We start from the raw sequence: 16,349 nt of genomic DNA on the forward strand, positions 1-16,349 counted from the left end.
TCTACACTCCAGCAATGTTATTGCACAGGAGAGGTGAACCTTGGAAGGTTTACGGCGATCTCAGCTGTGCAAGCTGAGGCAGGTGACGCACCTCTGCTGAATTTCATCATGCTTGAAAAGTCGTATTTACAGACACTTTAATCTGACTGTAAAACTAAGAAAATTCCCAAAACACAGTTGTTGGTTTTTTTTTATTAGCATGCTCCAGAATATAATAAGAGACACAAAAATTACCTCTTTGATCATTTTTTGACAGTAAATTTCAACATATATAAATATTATACATATAAATTTAACATCTGATACAGAGAGGTAATTTTGCTCCTAATACCAACATCTGAGTTCCACCTACACTGACTAACTTTGTAGAAACGATACTTGCTGCAGACCTGTTCTGGTTCGGCCTTGTTGATCAGAAGTTCTGTTGGTGATTTAGCCAATAAATCTTTTTTCAAAAGTCCTTCAAAAAAGTATAAAATACAGACAAGCTAAATGACAAGTGAGAAATACATAAGAGCAGGAGGCAAAGAAACAGTACTGTAACAGGCACATGTTAAGAGTATCAATCAGTAGCCATGTGATTGCTCAGTAATAAATATTTCACTTTGTGATAAACGAGGATGCAGAAAAATAAAAAGAACAAAAAAATAACATTTTTTGTGCTATTTCAAGGAAGGTTTGGGTGTCTGTCGTGACTATAAACTTGAAACCTCTACGCTTTGTTTGGTTCTACCTTCATCTGAAAACATATCATTTGGCAGGCCGTTCAGATTTGCAAGGTAAAACGATGTCACACATCCAGGTGAGGTATGAATTATCAAGCTTCCTCTTCTTTATCGCTGCCTAATTTCATACCAATGCACATGCATTGTTATAACCCTGAATTTATGAGCACAAAGCTACACCACCACCACCACTGTCAGAAGAGACACCTTGTTGGGGGGATGATCTTCGTGACTCGCTCCACCCCCTAAAGCTGTTCCCAGGGAAAGAAGGCAAGGTTGAAAAGAGAGCTTTAGTAATGTAAATCTGTAGTGTGAAGAACTGAAAAATGTCACCAAAAGTTCATGGAAACACAAGTCAACTGTGTCAGCTTTAGAGAAAGGTGGGCTGTTTTCCTTGTGCGGGATCCTGCAGGGTCGGAGTAGAATTATCCAGCTTCCCATCTTTGGTTCCACTCATTTTCATATTTGTACCTCTGAAGGAGGAAGTGAAACTCTCCAACACAAACTTAAAAAAAGAAAAAGACTCCACCCACTCAAATAAGCTGATGTGAACAGAGTTGTAAAGACATGGTCAAAAAGAGATCTTTTGTGTGTGTTGTATCTCTCACAGTCATTGCATCCCAAAGACACACCAAAGTCATTAATATCTCAGATAATTGTGCCAGCTTTCAAAAAAAGAAAAAGGAAAAAAAGGTCATAATATGTCTCCTTCGACAAAACAATAACCTGGACGAAGAAGAATGGCTAATGCTCTGTGTGATCACATAAACAAAGTTATAAATAAAGTTCCTGATGATACCAAATACACTGGCTCACAAATATCAACATAACATTTAGGGTAGAATTAAAAAAAATACATTCAAACTCATGTTGTTTATGCCTTAAAGCGACATCATTTAGGATTCAGGAGGCTTCACATGCAAACCACAATGAATTCTTTATGTACAGTACTTTCAGTCCTTGGAGACCAGCGGTGCAGGATCAGTCTGCAGATTTACATATATTTTCAACCACTCTGTTGAACTCTCCTGGCTGATCAGCATACACATGGTGTGAGGCATCATTTATCAGCTGCAGAGGGAAACAGATAAGGAAACAAAGCCAACAAAAAAATGGTCAGTTATTATAAACAACCACGCTGGAAGTTTTCCAGATGGACTGGAAAGGCATTAATTCAAATTGTGTAAGATTCATTGCTTTTGTGCAGCATGCAGTACTGGAGTTGAGGGGGGATGAGGGGGGACGGCATCCCCCCTGAAATAAAAACGGTCCAAATCATCCCCCCAGTAAAACTGCCATCCCCCCTTTCCATCCCTTATGTCATTTCATCAATGAATGTGGTTTTACTGCTATTTCAACATTTAGAGTCATCACCAGAAAAATAACACCAGAAAAATAACTTATTTGACAATTTTCACCTGTTTCAAGTAAATTTTCACTTGAAATAAGTAGAAAAATCTGCCAGTGGGACAAGATTTATCTTCTTATTAGAAGCAAACAAAATCTTGTTCCACTGGCAGATTTTTCTACTTATTTCAAGTGAAAATCTACTTGAAACAGATGAAAATTGTTGTTTTTTCCAGTGATGAGTCTTGTTTTAAGTGTAATGAGATTTTTTTTACTAAAATGAGACATTTTAACTAGAAATAAGACAAATATTCTTGTTAAGATTTTGAGTTTTTGCAGTGATCCATGTTACTTATCCTGTGAAGGACAGAGTCATATTGATAAGTTCAGAGAACTGTTTTTTATTTTTGTATTTTGATGTAAGCCCAGTGGATATTTAAAGCTTACAGAAAGCTGCATTTAACTGCTGATATGTCATTCCTGCAGTATTTCTGCAGGTGTTTTGGTCACTGCTATTATTTGTAATATATTATATTATTTGTAATCAGCACAAATTATCTGTCCCCATATGATAAAATACACCATCCCCCCTGATTTTTTTTTTTACATCTCGAGTACTGAGCATATCCCTCTCTTAAGTCTTTTGTTTCCACTCACCAGCACTTTTGTGTGAGCCTGGTTTCTAATCTCAGCCACTCTGTCCCCAGATGAGCTGCTCATCCAGGACCGTGCTCCATACAGCATGGTGACGGGCATGGAGGAGGGCAGGAGATGGACTCGCTGCAGCATCGGCCTCTTCGCCCAGCCCAGGGACTCTGACATGGCTCTGAAGCCCACCTCCCCACTTGAGAGGAGAGAAAAGCCACAGTTTCTCCACAGAACCTTTCTCCGGCCTGCTATCACGATGAATCAGATTCCCGCACCTACCTTGGTGTCTGCGCGTTGCAGTGGTAGATGTACGCCGTCATAGTGTTGTCATCAAAAAGGTCTTCAAATTTCCTTTTGAAATCGGGACGGAATCTGTTCACCAATCCTGGGCCTGAATCAACGACATGCTGTGAGATGATCGCAGGGCGTTACGCGTGCTGCGGCACAGCAGCAGACTGACATTTGCACTTCTTACCCCATGGGCCTGCTGCTCTGATGACTGCCAGCGGGTTGAAGAGGGAAAAAATTGCTGCAACAGCTTTCACCCAGCGAGGAATGGATGGCCTCTTCGCCACCTCTGCGCCCTGACCCCCCTGGGCCTGCGCCGTGGAGCGCTCCGGGAAACCCCAGGGGTCCACCAGGATAAGGTGCGACACCCTGCAGTCGAAAGAATACAGTAATGACACCTTAGCTGTCGTGAGCTTAAGTTTAGAAAAAGGTGCTTAGCATCTCTGCCGTTCTGTAAACAGCCCCTTTGGGGGTTCTTCGCTTTTCATGACAATATGGCTTCTCGTTTTATTTAGTATCGCCTGCAAATACATTTATACTAATTGTCCTATATCATACCTCAACACGCTACAGTAAAAAAGCAGTTATGAAATACTGATCGCCATGTCATGTCCCCTCTGGGTGAAGCTGAATAAAACGCAAACACAAGCTGCTAGTTCAAACACCCCCACAAACATTACCCTATTTAATGTTTTTCAGACCGAGGCGTCGCAACAGAAACTACTACCAACAAAAGCCACTTAAACTCAGGAATTGTGCTACAATAGCACAAATAAAAATCCAAAGCTGAGTCACAATAACGCTATTTCCCTTGGTGCTTTAAGACATGACGCCAGAATAGAAATGAAGGGATCAAGGATCTGTGTTTGATGACGATTCTTTACATGTTCATCACTGTCACCGACACTTTTCATAATATACACAGACATTTATGCGGCATTGACAAAGACTGCAAATAAATGAAAATTCTGGGAACTTCTAAACAAAAAAAGATCGGGGTGAAATAAGAAACCTTTGAAGAGTTTGGATTCCTCCAAGTTTAACTAGACCATTTCCACCCTGGATACGCTGAAATGTTAGGCCAACAAAGATCAAAGAGCAAAGCATGTTATAGACGTGAGCCATGAGGGAGCTCAGAGTCGCCTCCCAGCAACGCAAGACCTCTCTCACATCTGCAAATATTAATCTCTGTTAACTCATGCACAACCCGATTACAAGGAGAACGCCACGACTTTCCATCGAGAGAATTGTTGTCCATCTGTGATTTGCCAAAATGCTTTTTTCTGTTTCCTTGAATGAAACAAACATTTAATACCCCTGCTTTAATGGGAAGCTGTTTGGAGAATGGCTAATACTGCTTTTTCACTATTTCATCCCACCAGTGAAAAATGGGTGTGTAAGCATCATGGTTTGGGGCAGCTCTGCTGCATCTCCTCAAACTTAATGGGACAATAAATTCTGAATGAGATTAATTAATTTAAAAATCAGTTACAAAAAAAATTTACCTGCAAAACATAAATAAATATTTTTTGTGTGTTACTTGATATCAGGGTTTTCTTTATCCACTCTACATATGCAGAATTATAAAAGATGTATTAAACATTTAGAAAACTCGATCAAAATGCTTTTCCATCAAACAAGGTCTAATCAAAAAAGAACATCACATCACTAATCTAGGGACTTGGTTGTGTGGCCTCACAGCTTTAAATGGCCCTATTTATTTGCAACATTAAGGAGGTTCGGATTTGGTGATACATTCATAAAATGGGTTAAATTATTATACACTGACCCAAAATTCTTCTTTCTAACAAATGGATATAAATCCAGCCCGTTTTCTTTGCAATGTGGCGTTCGCCAGTGGGGACTCTTTGTCTCCCCTGCTGTTTGACATCGCACTGGAGCCATTGGCACTTGGCATTAGGGTTATCTGGACATTAAAGGATTTAAATTGGGCGACATTGAGTCCCAAGTGACCCTTTATGCGGACAATCTCCTGATATGCTTGGCTGATCCAGCAGTCTCTATCCCAAGCCGTCTGGATTATATAGATTCCTTTGGGAAGATTTCTGGTTACACTTTAAATTGGCAGAAGAGTGAATTTATGCCCTAGTGGATCAATTTACTGAGGACTTCCTGAGTAAGTTGCCTTTCAGAGTAGTGAAGGGCTGTTTCTCTTATCTGGGTCTGAAAATGACGATTAACCCAAAGCATCTTTTCAGATTTAACTTCACAGAAGCGTTAGAGAAACTCCTGGAAGACACTGCCCTTATCCATGATTGGACGAGTTAATGCTATTAAAATGGTGAGCCTAGGTTTCTTTATCTCTTTCAAAACCTCTTTTGTTAAGAAGCTTGATTCTATTTTATTGCCCTTTGTGTGGGGTTACAAATCACATAGGATATCCAAGGCCCGCCGACACAAACCTCTTAAGAAGGGTGGCCTTGGGCTTTTCTACACTACTACTGGGCAGCTACTGTAACTCCAGGGCTCTTACCTATTGGAAAAGCGGAAGCAAACTGATTGATGGGAGCCCTTCGTGGTTACAACTAGAAGCCTCTGCGGTCAAAAAATCATTCTGGTTTTGCCCTTTTACTCAATTAAGGACTAAGTTCAACCTTCCAAATTCACATTTTTTTCAATATCTTCATGGCAGACATTACATTAAGGAAAATCGCCCACACTTTGAATTCACCCCTACCACTTATTGTTTTCTTGAAAATATCTTACTCCCCCTGGACGCAAAGCAGCTGGTATAAAAATTAGTGAAGAGCTTTACCACTATTATTTCTTCAGATCACATTAAGGATAGCTGGGCCAGTGACCTGAACTCAGAGATATCAGCAGTTCTGGGAAGAGGCAATGTCCCGGGTCCACTCTTGTTCTGTTAACTCACGCTATAGGTTAATTCAACATAAGGTAATGCATAGACTACACTATTCAAAAACTAAATTAAAACTTATTTTTACATCTGTGTTTCTTGTTGTTCAGCTGAGGGTTCACTAGCGCAGCTATTCTGGTCCTGCCTAATTAGGGCCCGAGCACTGACAGTGCGAAGGCCCTATTGTATCTGTAGGAGATGGGTTTTTTTTTATTCTGGTTTTCCTCGTTTTTATTTTTCTTCCGACGAAATGAGGGCCTTTTTTTCCCCCTAAACGTGCCCCAAAAGTCACCAAATTTTGCACGCAAGCCAGGCCTGGTGATAAATTTGATATTTGATGGTTTGCATTAATGGGCGTGGCCTAATGGCTCAACAGCACCCCCTAGAAAACTTCGTGCCTCAAGCCCCACAATACGGTTTGACGTACATGTACAAAAATCGGTACACACCTGTATCATGTCGCAACTTAAAGAAAAGTCTCTTGGCGCCATAGCCGAAACCAAACAGGAAGTCGGCCATTTTGAATTAATCGTGTAATTTTGCCGCAATTTATGCCATTTCTTCGGCCGTTTCTTCGCCCGAACCGTAACGTGCACCCAGGTGTGTTATACATCAAAATGTGCGTCTCGATCCTGCGACAATGCGCATTACTTTTCTCAGTCAAAAGCGTTACCATGGCGACGATAGACGCCAAAAAGCGCGCCCCCCCTTCATCTGATTGGTCCATATTTGATAGTTCCTACTTTCTGCCATAACTTTTGAATGGTTTGACATAGAGAGTCGTGGGTGGTGTCATCGGACTCGCTTTTGAGTCCTTGAACATAATTGGTGCAAATTAACCCCGCCCCTTCTTCTGATTGGTCGATATTTGATAGATCCTATTTTCTGCTATAACTTTTGAACAGGTGATGATACAGACACGTGGGTGGTGTCATTGGATTTGGTTTAGAGTCCTTAACCTTCATTGGTGTAAATTAGCTCCGCCTCTTCTTCTGATTGGTCGATATTTGATAGTTCCTATTTTCTGCCATAACTTTTGAATGGTTTGACATAGAGAGTCGTGGGTGGTGTCATCGGACTCGGTTTTGAGTCCTTGACTTTTATTGGTGAAAATTGCACGCGCGAGGGCCCGTTCATCGCTGCTTGCAGCTTTAATTCTGCATAGTTTTTGGACTGCAATTTTTGAGTGGCCTTCGCTAGCCTATTCCAAAGACATTCAGCCTAACCATGACTTGGCGATCTTTGGATGCTCTCCAGTGATGATTGCGCTACCACCCAACGTGCAGATGGCTTTGCAGATAGGAATAGTGGTGGCTAAGAAACGTATTCTTCTGACGTTGAAGTCCACCACTCCAACTTGTTTTGCGCACTGGCTGAAAGAAATGTTGTCCATTATACAGATAGAAAACTCCGTCTGCACAAATCCAACACACAAAACAAATTTGAGAGAACGTAGGGACCTTTCTTGACACAGTGTCACATCACCCGATAACTACAGGAACTCTGTCTTGTCTGGCTATATAACTTTGTAGTATGGTGTTGGATTGGATTCTCTTAGTCATGTAATTTTACCTTGCTCTGGAGATATTGTTATTAGCGACAGCTATGACTGAATAAGTTGCTTGTTTTTTGTTTTTTTCTTGGTTGTAATTGTTTATTTGTGTTTTTTTTTCCTCCTGTATATCGTGTTTCTGTCTTTGTAAAAAAAACTTGTAAACTATAAATAAAGTATTAAAAAAAACAGTAGTTTATCATCTGCTTTACTACCTGGAGGGGTGTTGGATGGCATAAGAGGTAGCCAGGTATCCTCCCAGACTGTGTCCCAGCAGAATCATGTTCTCCAGACCCACAGACTGCCTCCATGCTTCAATAGAGTTAACAAACTGCTGCTCTGCGTCGGCCGCATCTGAGGGGAAGTGGGGCCTAGAACTCCTCCCAAAGCCCAGGAGGTCAAAGGCGTAGACGGGCCGCGACCGGCTCAGCGCGTCCAAGTTTCTGATCCACAGTCCGACCCCTCCTCCAAAGCCGTGAACCATCACCAGGGGAGTCTTTTTAGCTAAGGAAAAAAGAGGAACAACAAAGTGTCATTTGCATTATAATGCTCACAGGGTTGCATGACTTTGAAAAGAAAGGAGCAAATACATTTAGCAGATAAGCACCTTGTTCTGCAGGTTTGCGCACCATCTTGTTGGTGACAGTCAACGTCCATATTCGGTCCTGGGTTGGAAGGGTCACAAACCTGGCCCAGAGATCATTGTGAATACCTGTTTCGAGGAACAATAGAAGAGTAAGCCACATTTCTAGAGTGCTTCTCCAGAGTTATATGATCACCCTGCACACGGTGTGCCAGGACAGTCTTACAGGCGAGAATCTTGGACTCTGTAGTCTTCAAAAGGGACATGGAAGTTGGACGCCAGGAAGGCCACCAGCTCCAGATTGAACTCGACCTAACCAGAGTAAATGGAAAATAAATGAATGGAAAGAATAAAGTGACAATAGATAGTAGAGAAAATGCTCAGCGCATGCTGAATGCATTAAAACCAAAAGCTACTGGCGCACGTCCAAGATTAAAGCCAGTTTACTCCATGCTGTCATTATTTGCAAGGCACACTCATGTAAACCACACAGGAATCATATTTCACAGCCATCATGTCGTAAATCAAAGGCAGGGCCCAGATCCACAGCACTGATGGAGAAGTTAATGTATATCTTGGTCAGAGGTGTCAAGTAACGAAGTACAAATACTTTGTTACCTTACTTAAGTAGAAATTTTGGTTATCTATACTTCACTGGAGTAATTATTTTTCAGATGACTTTTTACTTTTACTCCTTACATTTTCACGCAATTATCCATACTTTTTACTCCTTACATTTTAAAAACAGCCTTGTTACTCTATTTCATTTCGGCCTTTAAAAAAAAACTATCCAGTTAAATTGCTCCATCCGGATAGAGTGAATTTGGTTGTGGTTCTTTCAGATGTTCTTGTCCAGTTTTGTTCTTACATCCGTTCCCTCAGATTCCTGCAACTAAACTTGGATGTACATTCCAATAAAGGTTAGGATAAATGATAACATGCCTCTGAAGTTTGACCTTTTGCACCATTACAATACTTATAGGCAACTAGTCATCATATCTCCTGCTCTCTGAAACACATGTTAATGCTCAATAGTACACATATATGGTTCTTTAATATATTTGCATTATACTAAGATGCATTCATTTTCAATGGCTTTTGTCCTTAATGGCTTTTTTCCCCCTTACATTACTTTTACTTTTATACTTTAAGTAGTTTTGAAACCAGTACTTTTATACTTTTACTTGAGTAAAAAACTTGAGTTGATACTTCAACTTCTACAGGAGTATTTTTAAACTCTAGTATCTATACTTCTACCTGAGTAATGAATGTGAATACTTTTGACACCTCTGATCTTGGTTCCGTGTGACCTCTCATTAGTATTAATTACATACTGTCATAACACAAGAGAGATCTTACCTAAAAGTTTTAGTTTCCAACCTGAAACAAGAATAGTGGTAAAACTGAGCTGAGATGGGCTAGTTCTTTATTTCCTGAGTCCGTTGGGGGGCAGAACTCCTTTCCTACCTGGTTCATTAATACTAGCACAGGTTTGGTCTATCACCTGTTGAGAAATCATCAGTGCAGCTCAGTATTGCTGAGTCACTCAGATTAGTGTCAACCTGCTGCTTTTCTATTAACCTATTTTTATTGATTTTTTGTGTCATTCCTTTTCATAGATCTAAGTAGAAAACAATTGTAATAGTACACTGGTATTAAATTATATTGATCATACATGACAAATACATGGATCACTTCTCCAAATGTACAGTAGTGTTATATGTACTGTATTTACCATTTCCTTATAATCGTAGTGAAAACATAAACATTTTATGTTCAGCCAATAAATTAGTCAAGTGAGCATGGAATAACATTATTTCAGATGTATTATACACTGAGATCAATAAATATGTTGAAACATCTAATTGGTAGAAGTTTATGGAATAAACAGTGTGACGTAAGCGGGCTGGAAGTGCGCTGTTTAAAGGTTATTAGTTACTCACTCTGTTTCACAGTCGCTCGGGATGGAAGCTGTGGTTGGACTGGGATCCATGGAGTGACAGCTTCCACTTCCTACATTCAGCTGAAAGTGTGTCGATATTTCACTACCACTCACTATCCTGCATCTGTTTTGAAACTACCCCAAACCCTGGATGCTAGTTTTCCATGTTTTGTAACAAGTGCATTCCTGCGTCAGCTGATCCGGTACAAAGATTGTCTCTGAACGAGATGCAGTAACCATATGGAAAAATGGTTTCTCATCTTTCAGCATTCCTTCAGTCAAAACAAAGCCGTAAACCAGTAAACTAAGAGCGACAATTTCAGAGGCTCTATAGTGAACGTTTTTTTGTAATAAAATATGTTAATGTGTATGTTTAATGTAAGTGTATATGTACTGTGAGTGTTTATTATGTACTACATTTTGTCTGTACGTGTGAGTGATCATTTCTAAATTCAAATTATAGTAAAAAAAGATGATCAATTTCTCTCGAATGAACGAAACAGATTATATTAATCACTAAAGGTTTTGTAAATGAACCAGTATGTTAGAATAACATTTTCTCTCGGTAATATGAGACGATCCCAAATGACTCCTTTGATATTAGTTCCGAGCTACCCGGAACATATTCCCTGTTGCACCGCTGCTGCTTCCGGCCGGTCGGGACACGTCACTCATTCACGGAGGAAGAAACCGAGCAAGATCCACAACAGACACGTTTCTGCACACTTTAACCTTTAATCATGTCGAATTCGGTGCTGTCGGTTATCTCCCGGTTTCTGGAGGAGTACACCGGCACGACGCCCAACAAGCTGAAGGTGGTGGACGCGTATCTGCTGTACATCCTGCTGACGGGAGCGATGCAGTTCCTGTACTGTCTGCTCGTGGGAACCTTCCCGTTCAACAGCTTTCTGTCGGGCTTCATCTCGTGTGTGGGCTCCTTCATCCTCGCAGGTAAACATGCACGGGGTTGGTTTTAACATGCCGGTAATAACACGACACCTGTGGGGTCAGGACGGTCAGGCTCAGATACTAACTCAGTCCAGCTCCCCGTGCTAACCATGCTAACTTGTGCAGGTCTACAGGACTGTCTCAGAAAATTAGAATATTGTGATTTTCTGTAATGCAATTACAAAAATGTCATACATTCTAGATTCATTACAAATCAACTGAAATATTGCAAGCCTTCCATTATTTTAATATTGCTGATCATGGTTTACAGCTTAAGAAAACTCAAATATACTATCTCAAAAAATTAGAATATTCTGGGAATCTTAATCTTAAACTGTAAGCCATAATCAGCAATATTAAAATAATAAAAGGCTTGCAATATTTTTTTACATTTTTGTTTTTTTAATTGCATTACAGAAAATAAAGAACTTTATCACAATATTGTAATTTTCTGAGACAGTCCTGTACGTGCACACAGACCTGAGGTGGAAGTTCATGTAGAGAAAACATAACTGCAGAATATGGTGAAATCTAAGTTTTTAAAATGAAGAAAATCTGCAGGAACACGTCGCTACAGCTGTTATAGTCAAATAAAAAGCTATGGTTTCATTGTGATCTGTTACCTCAACTGATCTGCTACTTGTGTATTTGTGTTTATTCACTTTTATTTCCTCTTTCCACTGTTAATCATTTTACTCCAAGTTTCATTGCTTTAGCAAAATAACGATGTCCTCCATAACATGTGAATTGGCTCCAAGACTTTGCCTTGGTGCATAAATTACATTATATCCTATCAGGCAAGTTCCTTAATACTTGAATATATAAATAAATACTAACATTTTAGATGTCCTAACTTTGAATATCAGTAAAGTTTATTTTTTGGATCAACTATAAACATGCATCAAAATTTTGACGTGGGACCTGTGCAATATCCTCACACTGCAATATTCTTCCATCCATTCAAGTGCAATATTCTTCCACTCATTTATGTGCATTATTATTCTCTCATTCACTCATTTTCATAGTGTATATATATTTATGTTTCTTTTTTGTTTTCATTTTGTTTTTTAGTCATTCTTTTTGCATGTGTGCACTTTTACGGAGCTGCTGCCTAATCTCATTGTACCAGTATAGTGATAATAAAGGCTTTCTATTCTATTCTATTCTATTTCTGTTCTATCAGGTTAATATTAATAATAATATTAATATAGATTTGGGGATTTTTGAATGAATCAGTTATTAAAGCTCATCTTGGCAAATGGCTGTGTTATGTGCTGATGTTTTATCCCATTTAATTTTAGGTAAGAAATAGCCTCTTTATTTTGCTTAGTTTACACAGTCACTGCCCACTGAATTATAAGAGATGCCGATCCAGAACCCATCTGCATCCAGGTTCCCAAATGTTTTCCAGGTTACTTTTGAAGCAGGACTTGAGTGACTCAGTCGCCCCCACATTTACTTTTCTTTTTGAAGAGGAGTAACCTGAATTTGACATGGATTGACGTGATGACGGCAGTCCTTGTTCTGTTCTCTGGGTGATCTTCTGAGGGCTGGAGGCTTCATCTCAGCAGAATCTGCAGCTGGTGAAGATCTGGTTCATGTAGCGCTACGCCAAACTCATGAAGACCTCAGATCAGAACAGGAACTGCTGTTAGTGTCTGTAGTGCTAGATGGTGGAGTTAATGCGTCTGTAGGAGGAGGGATGGAATTATTTGTCACAAAAAAATATTGGAAAATATTTGCGATGGAGCGGGCCAACCATCTATAAGACTTTTTAAAGTACAAAACAGAACATCTGCAAATGCAAGATGTTAACAATGATTTTAACATTGTTCAGCTGAGGCCTTACGGTCTCTAATGGATAAAATTATACTGAATGCTCTTTGTCTTTTTCAGTGTGTCTTCGAATCCAGATCAACCCTCAGAACAAAGGAGACTTCTTGTCCATTTCCCCTGAAAGAGCCTTCGCTGACTTCCTGTTTGCTAATACGGTCCTGCATCTTGTTGTGATGAACTTCATCGGCTGAAACGGGCGTGCAGCAAACTCAAAACTGGTGTGTATGTTTTACACCTGCACAAAAGGCCTTTTAAATTTAATCAATATCTACAACTCATGGGTTCTTCTGCAGTTGTCGTGTTTTATGCTACTTACAGTCTCCTGTGTCAGTTGGAAGTCGACTCTTTATTCACCAAGCCCTTATATCTGCTCTGCCGGGATATTTTTTTGCACTGATGTTTAGGGAATTAATTCCATAAATATCACACCATGAATATCATTCAGTTTTAGGAAACTGTAAACTCTGTGTCATAACATGTCACATAAATGTTTGGCTGCAGAGCCCAGGTCTTTCCTGGGACTGTAAATGGATAGGAGATACACACTTGTCTTTTGGGTGTTGTCAGTCATTTTAAACATTATTGCCAGTTTATCACTTTAGTGTCGGATGATAGAATCAGAGAGAAAATTCCCCTTTCGGATGGTCCATGAAGCCACATATTGCTTTTGCTTTGCTAGAAAACATTGAATTATTAGATTTGCCAGCAGCCGGGAGAGTCGTGCTGCACCGTTTTCTCTATTGCTGCTTCCATAACTCTGATGTCACTAACCCACGCACTCGTGTTGTGTTCTTTTCCTTACAGATCATAGAAGTGGAAGTTATCAAAAACCCCTCTGAACGACATGATGCGCTCTTGATTTATCTTTTTTTTTTTTTTTTCATTTTTGAATGAATGATTTGGACAGAAACCTACCATCAATACTGAATACGATGCATCACCTTACATTTGTTGCAATATGGATTTCTTACTGATAGAATGGTTTGGGTTTTTTTTTGTAAAGCATTCCCTCTTTGTACTGAGAATTAAATAAAACCCTGTAATGGTGAAAATGTGACATGTCTTGAATATTTTCTTCTGAGGGAATGCATGTAAAGACTGGATGTGAATCAAAAACGTTCATACTTTTTCTTAGCGAAAGATCTTATCTTTATTGAAAAGGTTAAATGTGCCACCTCATAACAGGTTTGTCCTTTTAATACCTGCCTTTAAGTCATAATTACAGATAAGAAAGCAAAACAAACTGTCATTTCACATAAACTCGGCTTAAATACAGAAGAAGCACATCTAGGGCTGTGTGATTAATCGATTTTAAATCTAAATCGGATTTATTAATCAAGACGATGTTAAAAAAAGGAAAATCGATTTTCCTCTCGCATCTAGTCTAGTCATCTTTGCTTGGTCAAGAAGAATGTAAATGTTGTCACTTTACTAAACCCAAGGAGGATTTACAGTACCTTTCAGTTGCACTTCATTCCCAATAGGGAAATTTGCTTGCTATTTTTCTTTAAAAATAAAGATAAAATATTTGAGGCAATTTATTCCATTGTCTTTTGTAGTTTTACCAAAAAAATCAAAATCGAAAATCGGGTATTCGGAGAAAAAAAATCGGGATTTTATTTTTGTCCAAAATCGCCCAGCCCTAAGCACATCCTTACTGCTTCCATAAGAACCAACCGGTGAAGAAGCAGCTGTTTATTTTACACAAGGGTTTAGCTACCTGTAGTTTGTTGATGTGGAGCGTTTCTGTTTGTGTTAATGGGGCGTCAAGGAGCAAAGAAACAGCAACGATCTTACAGAAGCAGCTGTTGCTGGCTCTAAGAGTTTCCTGGCTCGGATCATCTGGTGATAGTTCACGCTGCCATGACTGGATAAAGTAAACGTTTAAGCAGAAACATGTTTTATTAACTGCAAAGCGAAGCATTGGGAGTCTTGTTTTACAGTAATCGAGTCACACATGAAATCCTCTGGTGGCCAAGAAAGTCTAGAATCGACCGTGGCTTTTTCTTTGATGGCCAAAGCCTGGCTGACATGAATTTATGCAGCCGGATGACGGTCACAAGCCCGTTGGCAAATTTACAACAGAACGACTGAAAAATGAAGCACCAATAAAGCTACAATTTTTTTTTTTAAATTATTTTATTAATCCAGTGGTTCTCAAATGGGGGTACGCGTACCCCTGGGGGTACGCGAGATTTTAAAATATACATATATGTAAAAAGTAGCATCCATGCAAAAATCCTTTAAAAATAAATATTCCATAAATAATTGAGGAAAATATAAGTCTAAATTCATAAAATGAATTTTATCTACAGGAGTAGGCTATTCAACTTATTATCCTAAAACCACAGAGTTTCCCCCACACCAGGATGGTTCCACCTAACCTGTCAAATGCCACTTGGCTTCACCTGTCAATCACTTGGACCCACGATGGAGTCGTGGTTGAAGAGTAGCAGCAATATTTTTATGTTTAATAAATCAGTTACTGATGGCACAGTACTCTGTTTTAGGTCTTTTTTTTACAACCAAAAGTGCCTTGCGCTGGTTAGGGGGTACTTGGCTGAAAAAATATTTCACAGGGGGTACATCACTGAAAAAAGGTTGAGGACCACTGTATTAATCAATCAGTCAGTCTTTATTTGTATATAACCATGTTTGACCAAAGTGCTTCACAATTAAAATCACTTAAAAACAGGAAAAAAATAAATCACAAAACATAGAAAATAATGATACAATGAAATAACAGAAATGTATATATTTTTTAACGTTTTGTATGCATTCTAGTTTAGTGTCTGTTAAATAATGTTATTTATTATATGTATTTAATTGTATTTCTGGCTGAAGAGGTAATTTGGGGAAAAAAAGGTATTCAGTACGAATGAATAAATAATCAGTGAAGTATACTAGTGTACAGAATATGTGTTGTGTTGAGCTGGTATCAGCAGGTAATCTCTGAAATGTTCAGAGATGTCAGATTCTCACAGCAGACCAAGGTCTTGTAGGATTTCTGACTTCACTTGGCAGAAAGTGGAACGCAGCCAAGTGTCTACCTGAGTAAAACTTTGTCATTTATGATGCATCGCTCCTACTTCACTATTTATATATAACTGAAGTGAGAGGCATTCACTGTTTGTCCTTCGAACAGTGCTCTTTTATGAGCAAAGTTCTAGCTCTACTTCAAATCATCCAAGTAATGAATTACATAAAGACTGACAATATTGAAAACAAACATTAGGAGGCATCAGTGCTTTATTTTTGATGACCTTCAGAGAAGAGAACTTATAAATGACTCACCAGTAAATGCTTTCAAATGATGGAAGAAAAACCACTTGATCTTTGACCGACTTCATTTAGGAGCAATTCATAAGTCTTCCTTTTAAAAAGATAGTATCCCACCAACAATGTGTTGGGGTTTTTTTTCTCGCCCTCTCAATGAATAGAAAGATGAAATAAAAAGCATTTAAGAGGTTAAAACCTTATGTAAATAATTGGCTTTGTCATCAGTTTTGTTTTCTTTGCGTGCCATGGCATTGAACTATTAATGTTTTCTTCATTGTGACATGCTTGAGAATCGGAGGGAAAGTTCACATCAAATCTGGCAC

General features: G+C 39.1%; 2 protein-coding genes across 3 annotated transcripts; one reads left to right on the forward strand and one right to left on the reverse strand.

Annotated features, from left to right (window-relative positions):
- Window positions 1–114: 114 nt before the first annotated feature.
- On the reverse strand, window positions 115–10,152 carry abhd4 (abhydrolase domain containing 4, N-acyl phospholipase B). 2 transcript variants are annotated; one of them, XM_061732794.1, is made up of 9 exons: window positions 9,965–10,152; window positions 9,381–9,401; window positions 8,248–8,333; window positions 8,046–8,150; window positions 7,654–7,942; window positions 3,196–3,377; window positions 3,000–3,111; window positions 2,730–2,916; window positions 115–1,796 (listed from the first exon to the last, which is right to left on the reverse strand). In XM_061732794.1, exons 1-9 carry the CDS (start codon window positions 10,012–10,014, stop codon window positions 1,707–1,709), a joined length of 1,122 nt encoding a protein of 373 aa, XP_061588778.1. In that variant the 5' UTR covers window positions 10,015–10,152; the 3' UTR covers window positions 115–1,706. The 2 variants fall into 2 exon arrangements, with proteins under 2 accessions (XP_061588778.1, XP_061588779.1); XM_061732795.1 differs by lacking the exon at window positions 9,381–9,401 and having other exon boundaries at window positions 116–1,796.
- A 451-nt stretch (window positions 10,153–10,603) lies between these two features.
- On the forward strand, window positions 10,604–13,804 carry dad1 (defender against cell death 1). Its single transcript, XM_061731246.1, has 3 exons — window positions 10,604–10,914; window positions 12,808–12,965; window positions 13,552–13,804. Exons 1-2 carry the CDS (start codon window positions 10,704–10,706, stop codon window positions 12,936–12,938), a joined length of 342 nt encoding a protein of 113 aa, XP_061587230.1. The 5' UTR covers window positions 10,604–10,703; the 3' UTR covers window positions 12,939–12,965; window positions 13,552–13,804.
- The last annotated feature ends 2,545 nt before the right edge of the window (window positions 13,805–16,349 follow it).

This window comes from Cololabis saira, chromosome 10 (assembly GCF_033807715.1).
Source record: "Cololabis saira isolate AMF1-May2022 chromosome 10, fColSai1.1, whole genome shotgun sequence".
NCBI lineage: Eukaryota > Metazoa > Chordata > Actinopteri > Beloniformes > Belonidae > Cololabis > Cololabis saira.

What these genes read in the sequence shown, in the direction of transcription:
- abhd4 (XM_061732794.1), bottom strand. Translation starts at nt 10,014, where the DNA reads ATGGATCCCAGTCCAACCACAGCTTCCATCCCGAGCGACTGTGAAACA. An exon ending in TGCAACGCGCAGACACCAAG is followed by an intron (nt 2,917 to 2,999) that starts GTAGGTGCGGGA and finishes TCTCCTCTCAAG; the next exon opens with TGGGGAGGTGGGCTTCAGAG. An exon ending in AGGCTCACACAAAAGTGCTG is followed by an intron (nt 1,797 to 2,729) that starts GTGAGTGGAAAC and finishes TTCCCTCTGCAG; the next exon opens with CTGATAAATGATGCCTCACA.
- dad1 (XM_061731246.1), top strand. Translation starts at nt 10,704, where the DNA reads ATGTCGAATTCGGTGCTGTCGGTTATCTCCCGGTTTCTGGAGGAGTAC. An exon ending in GGGCTCCTTCATCCTCGCAG is followed by an intron (nt 10,915 to 12,807) that starts GTAAACATGCAC and finishes TGTCTTTTTCAG; the next exon opens with TGTGTCTTCGAATCCAGATC.